This window comes from Leopardus geoffroyi, chromosome D1 (assembly GCF_018350155.1).
Source record: "Leopardus geoffroyi isolate Oge1 chromosome D1, O.geoffroyi_Oge1_pat1.0, whole genome shotgun sequence".
In the NCBI taxonomy this organism is placed as follows: domain Eukaryota; kingdom Metazoa; phylum Chordata; class Mammalia; order Carnivora; family Felidae; genus Leopardus; species Leopardus geoffroyi.
Window position 1 is genome coordinate 111,074,223 of NC_059329.1, and position 17,457 is coordinate 111,091,679.

The following is a 17,457-nucleotide window of genomic DNA, read 5'->3' on the forward strand; positions in this document are numbered from 1 at the left end:
ATTTTTTGTTTTCAATAAAAATGTTTTCTTTTCTGAGAAGGAAAAGCCCTGCGAATTTTGCTCATTTAGACAAGTACCTTATAGGCTCGATATGAAACTTACTGTACTTATGTGATGCAAGTTAGTATTTTAGACTGTGAAACTAAGCTGAAATTTGAAAAGTTAATATGTAAAGTTGAAATTTTATTTGAAATACTCTCTGCGTTTTGTTTAGACCAGCATGTTTTGGAAATTTGATCTTCATTCATCATCCCACATAGACACACTTCTAGAAAGAGAAGATGTAACACTGAAGGAGTTAATGGATGAGGAAGATGTTTTACAGGAATGTAAAGCTCAGAACCGCAAACTTATAGAGTTTCTGTTAAAAGCAGAATGTCTCGAAGATTTAGTCTCATTCATTATAGAAGAACCACCTCAAGACATGGATGAAAAGATCAGATACAAGTAAGAAAATTCAATCTTCTCTTTAGGGTGGGACTGAAGTGAAGTGGGGTAGAATCTTATCCTTGTCCAGCAATTCCCCAGGGCCGTCGTAGACCATTTAGAGTGTTAAGATGGTCAAGAGTGACAGACTCCGTGGAGCATGTAATCCATTCTAGAACCAAGTCCAGTGAAATCATAGGGTTTTAAAAAGGAGTGTTCTAAATTGCAGTCAGAAGGCTTTGTGGCAGGGCAACGTGCTTTGTAAACAGTGATGAAGTTTCTTAAAATAGTAAGACGATTCAAGTAAGTATTTTCTCTTCTTTGCAAATAGGAAGCTAGAGATTACGTGACTGCCCGAGATCACATGGCAGATCTAAGCCAGAGCTTGGGTTATGAAGACCATTACTGATCAAATAAATTCTGACCTTCGTTAACTTCAGGGAACGGGGTCTTGGTGAACGTGAGTGGAGCTAAATTTAACTAGCTAGCGCCTTGGATCACCGTGGCGAGTTTACGTCCTCATCACTAGTTTCATCTGCTTACGGCAGAGCAGTAGTGCACCGGGGTCCTTTATCCCTGTGTCTTGACCGCACTTGGACTGCACACTCCTACCAACTCCTGGTGAGCACTCCGTGTGTATTTAAAGTACCTAGGTCTCAGGGAGCTGTCCCTCCATGTCCAACTGTGTTGAAAGATTTGACTCCGTACCCCCCCATACCCGCCCCCCAAAATAGGACGGATTCGGGAACAAAAAGTCATTGATTCTGCATTAAATAAACTTAACGGAATAGGAGGAATTAAGGCTTTTAGTAGATCCTTCTTTGCCCTTTCTCCCCCAGTCTGTTCTTCTTTTCAGATATCTTTTTATTTCTTTCTGGGGAGAATTTTGCTGTCAGAGAAATAATACTTATTAATGCCTTCAAGTTGCTAGCGACTTGGACCTTCAAGGAGGTGAGGTTATGTTCTCTGCCGGCCATTAAGACTGACAGTTAGCATTGGTGACAGCCTCTACTCAGGTCAGTGCCCCAAAAAAGAAGAGGAAAGAAATTTCGCAGCAGGAGCACTGGCGTACTCCCATCCCCCAGAAGCCGTTTTGGAATTCCCTTCACGGTGAACAACCCGCACGTGTGGGTGCCGCTCGTCTGGGGCTTGTCCTGGCAGGAGCCAGTGCTCTGCGGGCTTCGCACCCAGCCCACCTGGGAGGGGTGTCGACCTCCCCTCTTGGAACGCTTGAGCCCAAGGGCTTACCCTTCTGGGTCGGTTTCCTCACCTGCTGAACGAAGCTAATACCTCTGTGACTGGGAAGAGCAGGCACAGCACGTCTTCTGGAAGGTGCTTAGTTCACTGAAAAGTAGTCGCAGCTTCTGTAGTACCGCCATGCTGGTGTTCTTTTGTGTTCCCTTTGAGGTTGCGAGAGCAGCTGTGCCTCCCTGGCCATGTGGCCTTCCGGACGGCACCGTCTTGAGGGAGCTTGACTTGAGCTGGGCAGGTGAGTTCTCCGCTGTAGTTCTGGCCTGGGAGGAGCCACGGGCCGTGTGTAAGGTACACGGTACACATAGCTAGATGCGCAGCGGGGTGTTTCAGATGGGACCTGAAAGCTCTTGGGGGTTAAGGTCGACTTAGAGTCATCTCAGGAAATTTAGACCAGTGTTTTATAGAGTCTGGGTGATGGAGTGATTTCTGTGTTTTGTGAACCTCATAACTGTATTAGTCACACATGTGGATTGAACTCATCACTGTTCTAAGCTGATGATCATACACAAGGTGTTAAAGGTTTGTCATTCTGTGCTAACCTTTTTAATTTTAATGACAGATACCTCCGTCCTAAACTATTTAGCAGAAATTTGATCTAGCAGAACTTTAAGCCTCAGCTCCTAAGTAGTATAATAAATCCTAAAGCTAAGGTGCTGTTGTTTGGGTCAAGGTTCCCGCAGAGGGGCTGGGGGCAAGAGGAGACCAGGAGGGGCTGCCGCCCTGAAGGCCAAGGGAAGCCAGGCTTCGGGAAGGAGAGATGGGACAAGTGGGTCGGGGCCGCTGCGCCCAGGCCCCGTGACCGTTGGTGTCCGCAGCACAGAGCACGTGGGCCCCGGCAGCGTGGGTTCTCTGGAGGGGCGGAGGGGAGAGCCCGGCCGGGAGCTCTCTGAGGAGGAGCTGGCAGCAAAGCAGAGACCACTCTTCTAGCGAGTTCCCCTGGAAAGGAGCAGGAGAGCAAGTGGGCGCTGCGGGCAGATAGGAGTCAGGAGAGGTGTGCTGGTGGTGTCCTCCCCGGTGGGAGAAGTAGTGGGGGGTGTCTGTGCCGGTGAGGCCGTGTGCAGTCCAGTGGGAAATGACGGGGCAGAGGGAGGGAACCATCCAGGGATGTGCTGTGCCTAAGCAGGAGGGAGGCCGTGTGGTCAGAAGGACAAGGGGAGGGAGGCTTTAGGAGCAGAGTCAGCCCTGGGGATGGGGAGGAGGAAGGAGCCCAGATGCAGGTGGGGGTGTAGCTACAGAGGAATCGGGGGTCAGAGCCTGTGCTGGGGCCGGGGGGGGGGGGGAGGGTGGCGCTTGCCGCAGGGTGGGATGGCGGGGGTCTTGGGGTGTTTTAGAAGCTCGTTTAATGTTTGAGAGGTAGGGAAGGGGAGAGAGAGAGAGGACCCCAGCCTGTCCAGAACCAGGACCTTGAGCCTTTCATATAGTGCCCAGGCCCATACGTGTGCCTCTTTATCTAGGTCGTGTGTCTCAGTCACTGTGCAAAAACAGGTGAAAAATTCATTGAAAAAAGTTTTTAAATGCCTGTGGCCTCTTCTGGACCTCGTGTGTCAAAATTTGGAGAATACACGCTACACATTTGGTTTGCAGCCACGGTTGAGGCCACTACCTTTTACCAGTCCTTTATTTGCCAGCAATTTCAAATTGGGGTGATTGAGACAGTGTTCCCCCAACATCGTCCCCCAGTGTTCCCTGTAGTAGCATTTCAGAAGTTTTGTAAAGTGGAAAATATAGAGGAATAAAAACAGTTAGCTTTTGTTTATTCCAGGCCTCCTCCCCAGTATTTCGTATGTCATATCCTTCCACGTGAGGTAAATGCTGTTATCTTAATTTTGCAGACTTGGAAACTGAGGCCCAGGGAGGCTAAGGAACTTGCCCAAGGTCATGCAGCTTGTAAGTGGTAGAGATGGGAGTGTGAACCTAGGCAGTGCGACTCCAGAAGCTGCACCTGCACCCCGTGCATGATCCTGCCCCTGGCACAACGGTGACTTTATGTCGTGGCGTCTTTGAGCCCGTATGTTCCACAGAGTAGGAGAGAGAGACTTTAATTTGAGCCACAGAAGAGAGCTGTTTGATAATATGATCTTGATGCCCACACGCCTTCCAGTTCTGTTGTCTGTCTTTTCCCTACAAAGGTTCTTCTGGGGACACTCTTCTTGTTCTGTTCCATCTTCCGACCTCACCCCAGACCCTCGCAGAGGCTGCGGCTTTCTGGTCTGCCAGGGGCCTACAGCAGGCAGCCCTTGGGCGCCTCGAGGGGTGTGTTGTGTGTTCTAGACTGCAGTGCTCCCCTCTTTCTTGTCCTACAGCCACTTGTGGCTGTTCTGTCACCTCCCTATCCTGGTCAGCCTTTGACTTGCCACTCCAGAGGACTAGTTGGTTCTGGATCCTGGCTGCTTGACGGGGCGGAAGTAAGAGCAGAGAAGTGAGCTTGTGGCTAGAACGGCCGTGGCGTCTCCATTTGTTGCCATTGAAAACAGACGGGAAACTGTGGTAAAAGGAGTGAGTGGAGAAAACGGATCAGCTGTCTGGTTTTCAGAGAGAGAGTGCTCTGGTGGGCAGAGGCAAGCATGCTTTCGGGGGGCAGGTGTTTCCAGGGCCGTAGGGTCTGCGGAGAGGTCTGCGTCCCACAGCAGTGAGGTCTGACGGGGGCTGATCCTGGACCACCTTGCAAGGCTGGCTTGGAGAGCTCTTTTCCTGTATGCCGTTTCTCCACTTGGGTAGCTAGCTCAGGCTGACATCCTCCTCTCCACTTCCCTATGTTAGAAGATTTGTTCTCTTAAGATGTGACATGGACTGGACACTTGGTAAGCGCCCCCAAAACAGCTTTCTGGTACCATTTGCAACCCGTGTGAAGATAGGCGTGGCCGGTCTCGGAACCTGCATGTGTCTTGAGCGAGTACTTACGAGGTGCTGTGTGCAGGGTGGTTTCCTGAACACCAGCGTCCCCCGTGGTCATCCTACAAGCCGGGTCACTTCCCACGTCAGAGCAGGGTGCTCAGGGCTGCAGCCCGAGGCTCTTAGCTGCCGCATCTCGCCAGGCCTGTCCTGTGGGAGAAGGCCCACGCCCTGCGGCGTGGCCTCCCCAGGCTCCCGAGCCCTGGCTGTGCTCTAGTTTTGTTGGGGAAAACGTATCCTGTTACAGCTTGCTTTAGAAGTAGTTTTTGAGACACGGTAGAAAATTCACTTTCATCTACAGGTTGGACAGAATGGGTTGACATGCTTTTCTAATTCCCAAAGGTGATTGTGTTTTTCACAAAATTTTAGGAAGCCTTTCTGATTTGTGTTTTTACTTTATGTCATGAAACTGTTAATACAGATGATGATACAAGTGTCCTGTTCTTCTAGGTACCCAAATATATCTTGTGAGTTGCTCACTTCTGATGTCTCCCAGATGAATGATAGACTGGGAGAAGATGAGTCCTTGCTAATGAAATTATATAGCTTCCTCCTAAACGATTCCCCCTTGAACCCACTACTTGCCAGTTTCTTCAGCAAGGTGCTAAGTATTCTTATCAGCAGAAAACCAGAACAGGTAAATATTATTTTCCAAAAGGTAAGTATTAGGGCTGATCATCCCCCTGAGATGATCCCCCAGTCATTTTGTTGCTTCAGTGTTCTGAGTGTGCCGTAAGTCCAGGTTCTGTAGAGGAAGAGTATACTTGAAATATACTGACTTACCACTGATTCACATGTTAATGAGTGTGTTCCCACTTGACATGTTCTTTTCCCAGTGCCCCACAGCTCCGTTTTTTGGTTTACTTTGGTTTCCTCTTTTGACATATTTGGAGCATGAGAATGTGGGGTGTCCATCTGCGAAGGTAGCGAGCGGCGTGGCTCCTACCGAGTGGTTGAAGGGTCGTAGTGGCTCTGGCAAAGTAAATTTTTAATTATTATTATTTATTTACTTTTTGCGTTCCCCTAATGATGAGCACAACAGATGAGGCTTTAAATCAAAAAGCTTTTCTAGAAATGTAATTGATGATTAGTTTATGCCAATGGTCTGATTCCACTCAAAAACTTAAGTGTTTGGCGTGAGACGTCTCTGTTCAGACTGCTGTTCCTGTCCAGTAGCGCTGGGGGCAGAAATTCCTACGTTACTATTGTGGCAGGAACCTCCCCCTCCCATCCCCCCTCCCCAAACCCTCACGTCTGTTTTGTTCCTAAACAATTCAGATCCGCGTGGGAAATTTGTATTCTAAGGATCTGTGGCATGTGTAGTGGTTCTCAAAGTAGGGTTCCTGGACATGAGTGCCACCTGAGAATTTGTTAGAAATGCAAGTTCTAACTACCTCACACCTAATGGATCAGACACTCTGGGGTGGGGCCCAGCGATCTGGGATTTTTAATAAGCCTTCTTGGATGACTCTGATGACAATTTGAGAATCACAGCTGTGGTGGATATTGGTGTGAAAAAGGACATGCTTACCAGGAGATTACGATCCGCTTACGGAAACACGCACCCAAGGAGCCACGAGGGCCTCGACGCTCAAGTACAGACAGATCTGCCAGAGAGCAGCGAGCAAGGGTGTGATGACCGGGTGCAGTTGGTCCAGCCGGCCGGGCCTGGCCTCCTTCCTGATGGAAAACAGGCTCCGTGACCCGTCCTTGCTGTCAGCAGAGGGTTGGAGCTATTTTAGGCCCAGTCCGTCTGTCTGTGCCAAGGCAGAGTTTAGAAAGACGAGGTTGTTCTTTTCACGTTCTTAATTAAGCAGCATTACCCTCCTAAATGAGTTGGGATTGAAGTTCTCTCGTCTTAGAGAGTGAATCCCCAGTCATGATCACTGTAACCCAGGTTGTCTTTCCCTGTTCTGCCCGCTGGGGAGAAGTGACGGCCCTGCTGGGTCTTATCCCATCAGCCCCAGTTACTCCTGGTCCTTTCGGATGGTTGTAGCCATTATCGAAACAGGTCTTTACACCTTCGTCGTGCCTTTTCTTTTCCCTCTGTGCTGGGGGAGTCCGAATCCCCGGGCCCCGGTTCTCACCAGACCTTCGCTGTAGAGCCAGAAGGCGCTGGAAGCTTTCTGGGACTCAGCATTTGCACGGCCTTCCAGGTCAGACCTCTCTGTGCAGAGGTGACGGCACGTGCTGATTAAATGCTGAGAGATGGGCCTGGCCGCTCCGTTGTTTGTTGTGCTTCTTGGCTTAGGACTCTGAGTGGAGTCGCCCCTGCTCTTCTCGCTGGAGGAAGAGCTCAAACCTAGCGCCTCTCTCTCCCGTTGAGACCTAAGAGTGTGAACGAAGGTGTCCCATCACATGATATGTTATTAGGAAGGGGCTGTGCAGCTGCAGGTGACAAAAACCACGTCGACTCCGTCTGGCTTAACCGACACGGACGTTTGTTCGCTCACGGGGCAGGAAGTCGAGCCGTGGGACGCCTTCCGTGTTGGGGGCTCGCACGTCAGGAGTGTCCTCCTCCATCTAGGACGTGTTGCCGTCCTGGCTCTGCTGGCCACGGCACTGGCTGCAGTTCGTGCCTTGGGGCCCCACGTCCGGCACCTTGCCACTGAATCCTGCAGTATTTGGGGCACATCTGACTTTTTCCTCTTTGCTCCTCTCCTCGTGCTTTTAAAAACCGTGGGACTCAGCTGTGAGTGGATTAACTTCTTGAAAGTTTCTGTTACAACGTGTCTAGAGAAGCAACGTATGATGGTTAGTCCTGCACTTGTGCCCGGTGGTGTGGAGCAGTTTCTGTCATCCCTGGCTCTTAGGCTTCTCCACGTGGGACAGTGGCAGGATTGTGGCTTTTGTGGCATACAGATCTAAGTTTAAACCTCAGGGCAGCCACGGTTTGGCCCTAGCGACATACTGAACTGGTCTGCGCCTCGGTTTCCTCATCTGTAACGCCGAGTGGGGCAGCCTCACCTCGAGGGCTCTCGAGAGGTTTCGGTGAGATCAGCGGCTGCCACACTGGTCGTGTTGCTTCTGGGACTTGTGAAGGGACCCCGGGTGGCTCCGGACAGAAGGCGCAGCAGGGTGTGCAGGACAGAACCAGCTCCCTCTTCTGGCACAGAAGAGAGACCCAGGTGGCCTCTGGGTGTTTCCACGTCCTTTCTGTGCAGCCGCCCGTCCCTCCCTCACCCCCTCCCTGTGGGAACCCGGCCAGGTGAACCCAGATGAAACCCAGATGTGATATTTCTCTAGCAGGTCACTTAGCCACTTAGACTGACGTAGAAATGCTTTTTGCTTTGAATTTTTTTTCTTAACTTGCTGGAGTCTAATTAGGATTTTGAATATTCTGCATTTCCGTGCAAAGTCTAATGGACTTATATTTATGTCCATAAACTGTTAAATGGTATATTCTCATGCTCATTATTAGGGTATTAAATTCTTTATCCTTATTCTTTGAAAGTTAGTAATGACAGTGAACAGAAAAAGACTCTGTTATGATGTGTTTATATTAAGGAATGCGTGATACTTGGGGAGATTTTTTTCCTAAGGGGTTTGCGTACCGTAACAACCAGCAGCTCTCCGGTTTTATGTCTGATGACTGAGTCCCATGTCTGCCAGTCCTCGGCGGAAGGTGGTGGTGGGCTCTGAGGGGGCGGGTCCGGGGGTCCGGGCGGGGTAGGACCTAAAGTTGACAGTTCCGCCCATTTCCATGTCTTTCAGTTTCGGTTTGTTCTCCTCTAGATCGTGGATTTCTTAAAGAAGAAACGTGATTTTGTAGACCTTATTATAAAGCACATAGGAACTTCGGCCATCATGGATTTGTTGCTCAGGCTCCTGACGTGCATCGAGCCTCCGCAGCCCAGGCAGGATGTTCTGAATGTGAGTAGAATCGTGACCCCCGCACCGGGGCTGCTGGGAGCTGGGAGCCCAGAGGGATTCCAGGAGGTTGGGAGAGGAGAGTTGTCTGGAAAACCAGGGCAGGGGTGAGGGGTGGGGGGAGAGGGCAGGGGGAGGAAGGAAGGTTGTTTGTAGGAAGAGATTCAGGTTTTGCAGGATTGGTTTTCCAGGTGTGCACATCTGTAGGTGCCTGGGATGCTTTGGGAGGGGCTCTCCAGCCTTTGCCGGTTTGTTTCTCGGCGGGATGGGTCGAGGATGGGTCTTAGAGCTGCCCTGGTGAGAGTGGAAGGTTGGGAGTGAGAAGTCTCGTCTGCATACGCTCCGCTCCACGGCGTCACTCTTGAGACCGTGGCCACCCTGCAGGGTCTGGCCGCAAGGACACGTGTGGCTGTTTCCAGGAAATCCGTCTTCACAAGTAACTTTCTTCTTGTGGGTAGTTAGGAGCGTGGGAGAAGAGGGAGAATGGAGGTTGATTTTCAAAAGCATACGTTTTAGAATTCTGGTAGGTGATGATTTTCGGATCTGTGTGCCTCTTGAAGAGCTTTCTTAAGTGGAATTTGGGTGGAATGAGTAACTTAAAGATGAACTTCCTCACGGGCGCTTCTCTTTGCCTGTTCTTCTTGTCTTCTGGCTCCTCCTCTCTCATTCTCTTCACTGCCTTCTTCCAGAACCTTGCCCAGTCCATTCCATCCTTAATACTCCACTTTGAACCTTAGCACTTACTTGTTTCTTTGAAGTCCGTTTTATTGGCAATGCCTTTCTTATTTTACATACGTCTGTATATATGTATGTATGTATGTATGTATGTATGTATTTTGAAAGAGAGCTCACGCGAACAGGGGGAAGGGAGAGGGAGACACAAAATCCGAAGCAGGCTTCAGACCCTGAACTGACAGCACAGAGCCCTTTGCGGGGCTCGAACTCACAGACTGTGAGATCATGACCTGAGCTGAAGTCGGACGCCTAACTGACCGAGCCGCCCAGGCGCCCCGGAGTATTAAGTGCTTCTTAATGGATGTGGGCAGCTTAGCGCACAGTCCTCAGTTTCCCTCCTTTTCCCTGGGTGGTTAGGACCCTCCGCCCCGTCCCCTCAGACATCACCCGGGAGCTCAGCTCTCCTCCCCGCCCTGCTGAATCAAAGTCTGCACTTGAGCAAGACACCCAGGAGGGGGATTCACGTCCCCGTTTTAAAACTGGTCTTAAAATGTGAAGTGGGACCTCTAGCTGTGTGCCCTCTGGTAGCTTCGTGTGCATTTCCTTTGGGCACCGCCCTCCTTGAGGAACAGACAGCTGGGCCTTCAGCAAAGTGTGTTTGATTTCTTGCCACCCGGCGCCACGCCTCCCCCCTGTCCCCAGTCTCCTTTAACCTTTGGGTTTTGCTCGTTTGGGGGTTGTTTTTGTTTTCGTGTGTCCTTTCGCGGTTGCGAGTGCTTTGTTTGTTACGGTGTTTCTGTCCGTGCGCAACTAATACTCCACTAGCTGACTTGTGATTTATTCTTCCTCACCCCTTTCCTCTTCCTGTTGGCAGTCCCAGCAGTACCTCACGTGTGGAGGGGAGATTGTTCTGGTCAGGATACCAGCTCTTTACGAACTTGTGACGGGGCAGACAAACTCTCCTGCTGTGGGGTACTGCCCCTGTGCTTCCCGTGGCTGCTTTGGTTTTGAGTCTGAAAGTTCATCATATGTTTTAACCCAGAGGCCTGATACCAAATACTGCTTTCGTCAGTGTTTCTGAAGCTGTCTGAAAGCGAAGATGCACATACTCTTATAGAAGATGTGTAAATTCCACCTCCCCTCAACAATCAGAACACAGACCCTTTTAGTGGGTGGTGTCTGAGAATTACTCTGACGGTAGAATTTCTATGTGTGGGAATTGTAATTTGGGGCATAGTTGGTACTGTTGGCTGCTGTTTAAATAATATATTCACTGGCATTTTCCTTGGGGGACTTTTAATTTCCTGTAGTGTTCAAAGTCCAGAGAAACCTGTAACATTCCACTTAAAATGTGATGGATATTTCCAAGTATGTTAATCTTCATTGGGGCTTGAACAAAAGCCACGCATTGCTATGATTACCTCTACAATGTGTTTTACAGTGGTTAAATGAGGAGCAAATTATCCAGAGGCTTGTGGAAATAGTTCATCCATCGCAAGAAGAAGACGTAAGTTCTCTTGTGCGACTGTAAACTTGATGTTCTCGTTTTGTTTTTTAAAAAGCAACCGTGTTTATGTGCACAGAACATAGTTGTATGAGACGTGAAGGTAGAGGACAGGTATTGTTAAGGTTGACCGTTTTCTAAACACTGAAGGGTTTAAAAAATACTACATTTTCCTGTTGCCCAGAACTTTTCCGGAAATGTGGAAGACAGCAGGCCCCGGTTCCAGCACCGTCTCCCGGAGCTGGGATTTTGTGCTGCGTCTGCTCGCCTTTGCCGCAGACCTCCGTCCACACTCCTTTTTTCTTGCGTGCACATCTTGAGCCCAAATGGTGTGGCCACATCTGCACTTGTTTGTCTCTGTTCTGGCTAAAGCTTTCCGGGCGGCACCTCAGAATCTTCGCCACCACCGGACCCCTAGAGCGTTGGGCTCCTGGCGGTGGCACTTCCTGGCCTGGCTCACGGCGCTCACGTGAGGGTTTGGCTTTGTCCCGGGTGCTGACGACGGACTTGGCAATAGGATCGAGGCCGGGTTGGAGCATGAAGACAGAGCTGTGTGCCCAGGGGATGCCCGTGTGGGGTCGGGGAGGGGGTCCCCAGGACCAGCCCGTCCGCCTCCTGGAGGGACCCGTCACTCTGCTCCTCTGCCGCTGCTCTGGCTGCCACCTTCAGCAGGGCTGGGCCACGCGGGATTGCGGGCGTTCAGCCCTTTCTCCCCGCGCACGTGGCACTTCTGTGGGGCTCAGCCTACTGTCTGTGAAGGGGCTGCTTTAAAGTAGAGGCGGGGAGGTCGGGAGACCCTCTCTTAGGCCTCTAGGTGGCCACTTAGTTTGAAGAGTGAGCCCCACGGAGGAGTAGCACAAAGCTAGGCGTGTGTCCCCAGAGGACATTTGGCTCACAAAGGTGAATTTTCTATCGAGGTTGAGTTAGCCCCTTCTACTCTGGTGCACTCAAAACCTTTGCTACCTGGAGTTCAGCTGAAACGGGCTTTTCCAAAAAAAAAAAAAAAGTTAGTCAGTAAAGGTGCTATTCGTTCCCCGTCTTGCTCTCGGGACCGTGCAGCTGGCGCTCCCCTCGGTGTCGTCACTGCCGACATTCAGAACACAGTCCCGCGCACTCCCGTGCCGTGCCGGTGCTCGAGTGCGGGAGCCCTGCCCAGCGGGAGCCCACCGTCTGGTTGGGGTGGTAACCCCTCCTGTGCCGGGGGGTTGGACGCTTCCCGAGCACGCTTCCCGTGTGACCCAGGTGTGGCCAGTGCGGGCCGTGGAGAGAGGTGACGGGGAGCGCGGCCCGTGCCACTCGGGGAGAATATGTGTCCGTGGACGAGGCTTGCCTTTCGCCAGGTTCACGTTCCTGAACGGCAGAGCTTGATTACTCAACGGGAAGTTAGTTATACCTGCCTGCGAGGTTCAGGAGAAACTGATAAAGGAGAAGCCCAGCTCTGCAGCTTTCTTTTTTCTTTTTTCAAGGACAAAGCATTTGGGGCATTAACACCTTCTTTACTTGCAAGAAAATTAATTTTGCCTCTGGACTGTCCTGTTAATACTTCTGTTTTGTATTATGTGATACATTATATGCTAAAATGGCACTGACCGGTTTGTGTTCGTGAAGGAAACGTCAGGCTCCTAATTCTGGTCAGTGGATTTTGCTGTCCTGGCGCGTGTCGTCATCTGTGCCAGAGGATCGCTGTCGACCGTGCCCGTGTCACATGCCACAGAACGTGATGCGCGCGGGTGCTGAGACTTCGGACCTTTCCTGGCAGGCTGTTAACACCACACACACGAGGAGAACATGCAGTATTTCTTACCCATTGGCATATTCCAGGAAGCTTTGTCTTTTTTTTTTTTTTTTTTTGGGTTAACGTCCATTTATTTTTGAGAGAGAGGCAGAGAATGCTTGCACGCGAGTCGGGGGGGAGCGGGGAGAAAGGGAGAGAGAATCCAAAGCAGGCTCCACGGTGTCAGCCCAGGGCCCGACACGGGGCTGGAACTCACCAGTGAGATCATGACCTGAGCTAAAGCCAGACACTTAACCGACTGAGCCACCCAGGAACCCCTGTCTTTATTTTTTAAATCAGTGCCAATTTAAAAGCTAATTTATGAGCTTCTATGCTAATAAGAGTATATACAGTTGACCTTTGAACAACACAGGGGCGAGGGGTGCCAACCCCCTACGAAGTCGAAAATCCACGTAAAAGTTTGGACTCCACAGACGCTTAACTGCTGCTAGCCTGCGATTGACCATAAGCCTTGCCGATCAGGTCAGTCGTCAGTTAGCACATAGACTGTGGATGTGTTCCGTGCACGTTCTTCTAGTAAAGTAAGCTAGAGGAAAGACAGTGTTAAGAAAGTCCTAAGGGAGAGAAAATGCATACTTACATGAGTACGGTACTGAATTAAGAAAATCCGCGCGTAAGTGAACTCGTGCACTTCAAACCCGTGTTGCTAAAAGGCCAGCTGTATTTGGGGACGTGTGTTTTTCAAGTTTTCACTTGTCGAAATTCTTCCTTGCCAGAACTTTGATCACATGTCCCTACACATGGAAATCTGTATCGTGCAGTGTTGTTACATGGAGCTCGTTAGCCTGGCAGAATAAATTGCTCGTGTCTTTACCTACGTGACTTCTTTTGAGCTTGACTTTCTGTTCACTGCAGCTTAATATGGCCAGTGTTAATTTGTGTTATTTCTTAAGCATTTTCTTCTCTAATGTTTTATTATAAATTTGACATTTGACGTGTTTGATAGTTAAAATTGTACTTTTTCCCTTTAGCGGCATTCAAATGCTTCACAGTCACTTTGTGAAATTGTTCGCCTGAGCAGAGACCAGATGTTACAGATCCAGAACAGTTCAGAACCAGATCCCCTGCTTGCCACTCTAGAAAAGTATGTTTCAAAGTCTGTTCTTGTTCTTTGTTCTTACTGATGCTGTTTGACGTGTTACCATTGTGAGCGTTGGTAAGTCTTCCTTATGTGGGAATCGTGTCCCTGCAAAATCCCCTCGGGTGGGTGAGAAGGTAGGAGAGCCGGCTTATCTGACCTCAGCTGTCTGTGGGGCCCACTGGAGACCCACAGGGTAAGAAGGTGAATAAATGACATTTGTGTGTGGACTTTCAACTTTCAAGTAGTTGTAAACTAGAATTCTGTAAAGCCATCATAAGAGGGGGTGGCCGCAGTAGAACTGTAGTCACTGCCCCACAAGTCTTTGGTGAAGAGTCTTATACACAAACTAATTTGACCCATTTTAGTCCGTGGTTCTTACTAGAAGCTCTTCTTAGTGTTTACTATATCTTTGCAGCTGACTAGGGGCAACCTGACCAGACCTGATGGAAGGGTCACAAGCCCTATATGTTCTGTGTCTTTGAACTGCTCGTGCCCTTCTTTTGAGACCGTGCCTTTGAGCAGCCGTCTCCTGTTTGGGTGGAAGATAGCTTGGGGATGCTGTGCTGTTCCGAAATATGCGAATGGCCAACCCGTAGGTATCAGTTTCTGTAGATTCACAAATTTTCTGAAAGAATGCTTACCATCAAGCTTGGGCATACATTCGACCTGCATCCACACGGCTGCAGGCTGTTGGCATAAAGAAGAATCAGGCATTTCCGCCCTTCAGATGAGTAAGCAGAGAGGGTGCACACACCGCGAGCTGTGAGGTACGAGTGGCGGCCTTGCTTCAGTGCACGGCCACTCTTGTTCTCGCTGATGACGTCGCCCGTCCTCTTGCGATCCTTCTGCACGTTGACGTTCATGTGGCTTCTTTTGGCTTAACTACCTGGAAGGTCCTTTTATTCAAATAAAGCATTTGTGTGTATTACTTACCTGGCAAGTGTGAGATGAGCAAGGACCAAATTGGAGACGACGTAACTTTTTTAGTCTGTCATCGGAGAAGCAGAGTTGTGTTTTCCCAGTGAGTATTGTTGACTAGGAAGGAGTTGACTAATTCTCTGAGGGAGCGAAACAGATTATTGGTTCCTGAGTGATATGTCATTTTACCCATCCCATTTCCGTTATTCTTGGCTTTATGGCATATGTACTCTTTTTATAAATATAAGACATTCCACATTCAAATACCAGTAATCATAGTATTAGGTTGAACCACGTCAAATTGCCATTTGAGTAGGGTAAACACATTGAATACCAACAATCTGTGGTTCATGACAGCAGTTGTCCAACAGAAATAAAAGATGTAATTTTAAATTACCCAGTAGTCACATTCAAGTAAAAGGTGAAATTAATTGTAATAATTAATCTAATTGATACAAAATATTTGAACATCTGCTCATTTAAAAAATTATTGAAGTATTCTACATTCTTTGCACAAAGTTTTGGAAACCCAGCGTATATTTTACACTTAGGACAGATCAATTGAGACTAATTGCAGTTTGAGTACAGTGGCCTCATGTGGTTGACTCTGGCCACCTGGGACAGCAGGTTCGCCTTGAATGTCAGACTGACCAACATTAATCACAGAGTTTCAGCGCCACCACAGCCCTCTCAAATGTGGAATCTGACCCATGAAGCCTGTGTATGGGCTAGCTCTTAGAGTTCAAGCTGCGTCTTTAGTCCTGGATCAGCTATAAATGGAATTATACAGGTACATACTCAGAATTGACATCACTAAATATTAGTTGGAGTAAATTTCTGCAAATTCGTGGACTTGAGGAGTCAGGAGTCCCCTGCTATCACTGAGTTAAATCTTCACCGCACTTAGCAGTGGGGAGACTTACTCTATAACAGCGCCTCCCACACTCTTGAGATGAGAACCAGCCCCTTTTAATATCACACATGCTCCCACGTTATGGTGGTTTCTTAGTGTCTGTTGATTAAGAAAATGCACAGTGACCAAAGGCTTCTACGGGCTTGGTAAACTTACTAATCGTAATAGCATTTGTATATAGTTGATATATTATTAGGTAGTAATGTATAATACCTGTTTATGTTTGATAAATTATGGCGTAATATAGCAATATTATATTTTTTAAGATTTTAATGTTTATTTGTTTTTGAGAGAGAGAGTGAGAGCGAGCGAGCAGGGGAGGGTCAGAGAGAGAGGGAGAGACAGAATCCGAAGCAGGCTCCAGGCTCTGAGCCGTCAGCACAGAGCCCGATGCAGGGCTCAAACCCACGAACCGTGAGATCGTGACCTGAATTGAAGTCGGATGCTTAACCCACTGAGCCCCCCCAGGCACCCCTGTCTATTGTGGTTTCAAGCTGCTAAGTAAGAACATCACTTGAACGAGAAGGTGGACGTCTATAGTTGGTCGCCGTGTCCATACCCCTCTACCTGGGGTGAGGCTGCTATTTGAAGAATAGACATATTTACTGTGAAAAAGCTGTCTGTTTTCCAGAGCTCAAGCCCAAACCTAGTATTTATTCTCTGGACTGCCATGCGTTAAGTAGCGTTTACGGTGCTGTTTTGGGCCAAGGTCTCACAAGGGGTTTCAGCACTGGTCTGGGAGTGTGTGAGAGCTCCTTCCAGCAAGGGGGTCCTCTGAAGTTAGGTACCGGTTGTATTTGCTTCCCCCAAATAAAAGGAGATTCTCATGCTTGCTGCCCTCGCCTGGAGAGGGCGGCGGTGTTGGGCTGCGGCGGGCACAGCTGTCCTCCGCATGACTGGCGTCTCCGCTGGGTGTGCAGCGGGGGCTCCCCAGCTGTAGGCCCCATTGTACGGGGGACCCCAGTTCTAATTCACTTGGATTCGGAAATACTGAGATCTTGAGAAACAGATTTTTCCTTGAGAACACCCATGTAAGTTTACCTAACAAGTTACCCTTGTGTTTTACATTGATCATGACCTTGAATATGTAATGGGAAGAGCCAGCCCACAGAAAGTACTTTTTGGGCAGTAGTTCAGTCAGATCCATTTCATTGCTACCGTGTTACTTTGATTTACCAGATTTTAATTAGAGGGTAAAATGCAACAATTGATCTTGTCTTTTACCTGTTTCAGAGCTTAGTTAATTATACATCAGTGCCTTTGTGGGAAAACACTTGTAGGTTCTATTTACCTTTTTGAAAAATTACCCTTCTTTTGTGGGGCATAGAGTTCCAAATCTTATCACCACCCACAGCTACCACCGCCACCACCCTGGTCTCAGTGGGAGGTGACCGCCAATCTTGAAGTATTTGTTGGCTCTCGGCAAGATTGGCAAAGGCCAGCAGGGCCCAGGTAATTCTGCTGAGGCGGCGGGGTGGGGCGAGTAGGAAAGTGTATGTGGGAGAGTTGCGTTTCTAATAAGCAGGATCACTTGTGTGCTCTAATAAATGTATTAAAAATAAAACATTAAGTAAAACGGATATGCCCAGTGGGAGTGAACTCTTGTATGATACTTGCCTTACCGGTAGCATGATTTTTTTTCTCTGACGTTACTGTTAAATGATGTTACGGTTAGCACTTGACCGTTGATTTGTCTCCCCAGGCAAGAAATTATAGAACAGCTTCTATCAAATATTTTCCACAAGGAGAAAAATGAATCAGCCATCGTCAGTGCAATCCAGATACTGCTGACTTTACTTGAGACACGGCGACCAACGTAAGCTTTCCTTTTGTCTTACAGCAACGAGCCATGTTGTCGTGCTTTTAGATTTCCTAAAAGTGCAAAGTCATTGGTTGATAAAGTGCAACATCATGCCCTTGAATTGCAGGTGCCGAATCTTTTTCCACCACATAAACTGTAAGTTAGTTTTATGTGAATGTGGTAGGTAGGGATATGGTTTGGTGACGCTGTTTATGGGCAGCGTCTGGGTATTTGTACCAGTTATGAAAACGTTGCTGTAAGCGCTGTCATAAAACGCGTCACAGCGGAGAAGCTTCTTTCCTAAATATGAAAATGGGGAAGAGGTGTT

The 17,457-nt window shown here is 48.8% G+C and overlaps 1 protein-coding gene across 35 annotated transcripts in view; it reads left to right on the forward strand.

Moving 5' to 3' along the window:
• The window catches only part of PPP6R3 (protein phosphatase 6 regulatory subunit 3), a 136,732-nt gene that overhangs the window by 67,661 nt on the left and 51,614 nt on the right, over positions 1–17,457 (forward strand). For 33 of the 35 annotated variants that reach the window (XM_045486179.1, XM_045486183.1, XM_045486182.1 and 30 more), the window contains 6 exons: positions 215–447; positions 5,023–5,209; positions 8,308–8,445; positions 10,559–10,624; positions 13,388–13,500; positions 17,031–17,144. In XM_045486179.1, the coding sequence (XP_045342135.1) occupies positions 221–447; positions 5,023–5,209; positions 8,308–8,445; positions 10,559–10,624; positions 13,388–13,500; positions 17,031–17,144 (845 nt within the window). In that variant the 5' untranslated portion in view covers positions 215–220. Of the gene's footprint in view, positions 1–214; positions 448–788; positions 1,048–5,022; positions 5,210–8,307; positions 8,446–10,558; positions 10,625–13,387; positions 13,501–17,030; positions 17,145–17,457 lie in introns of those variants that run through there. The other 2 variants (XM_045486178.1, XM_045486189.1) reach the window with 2 other exon arrangements.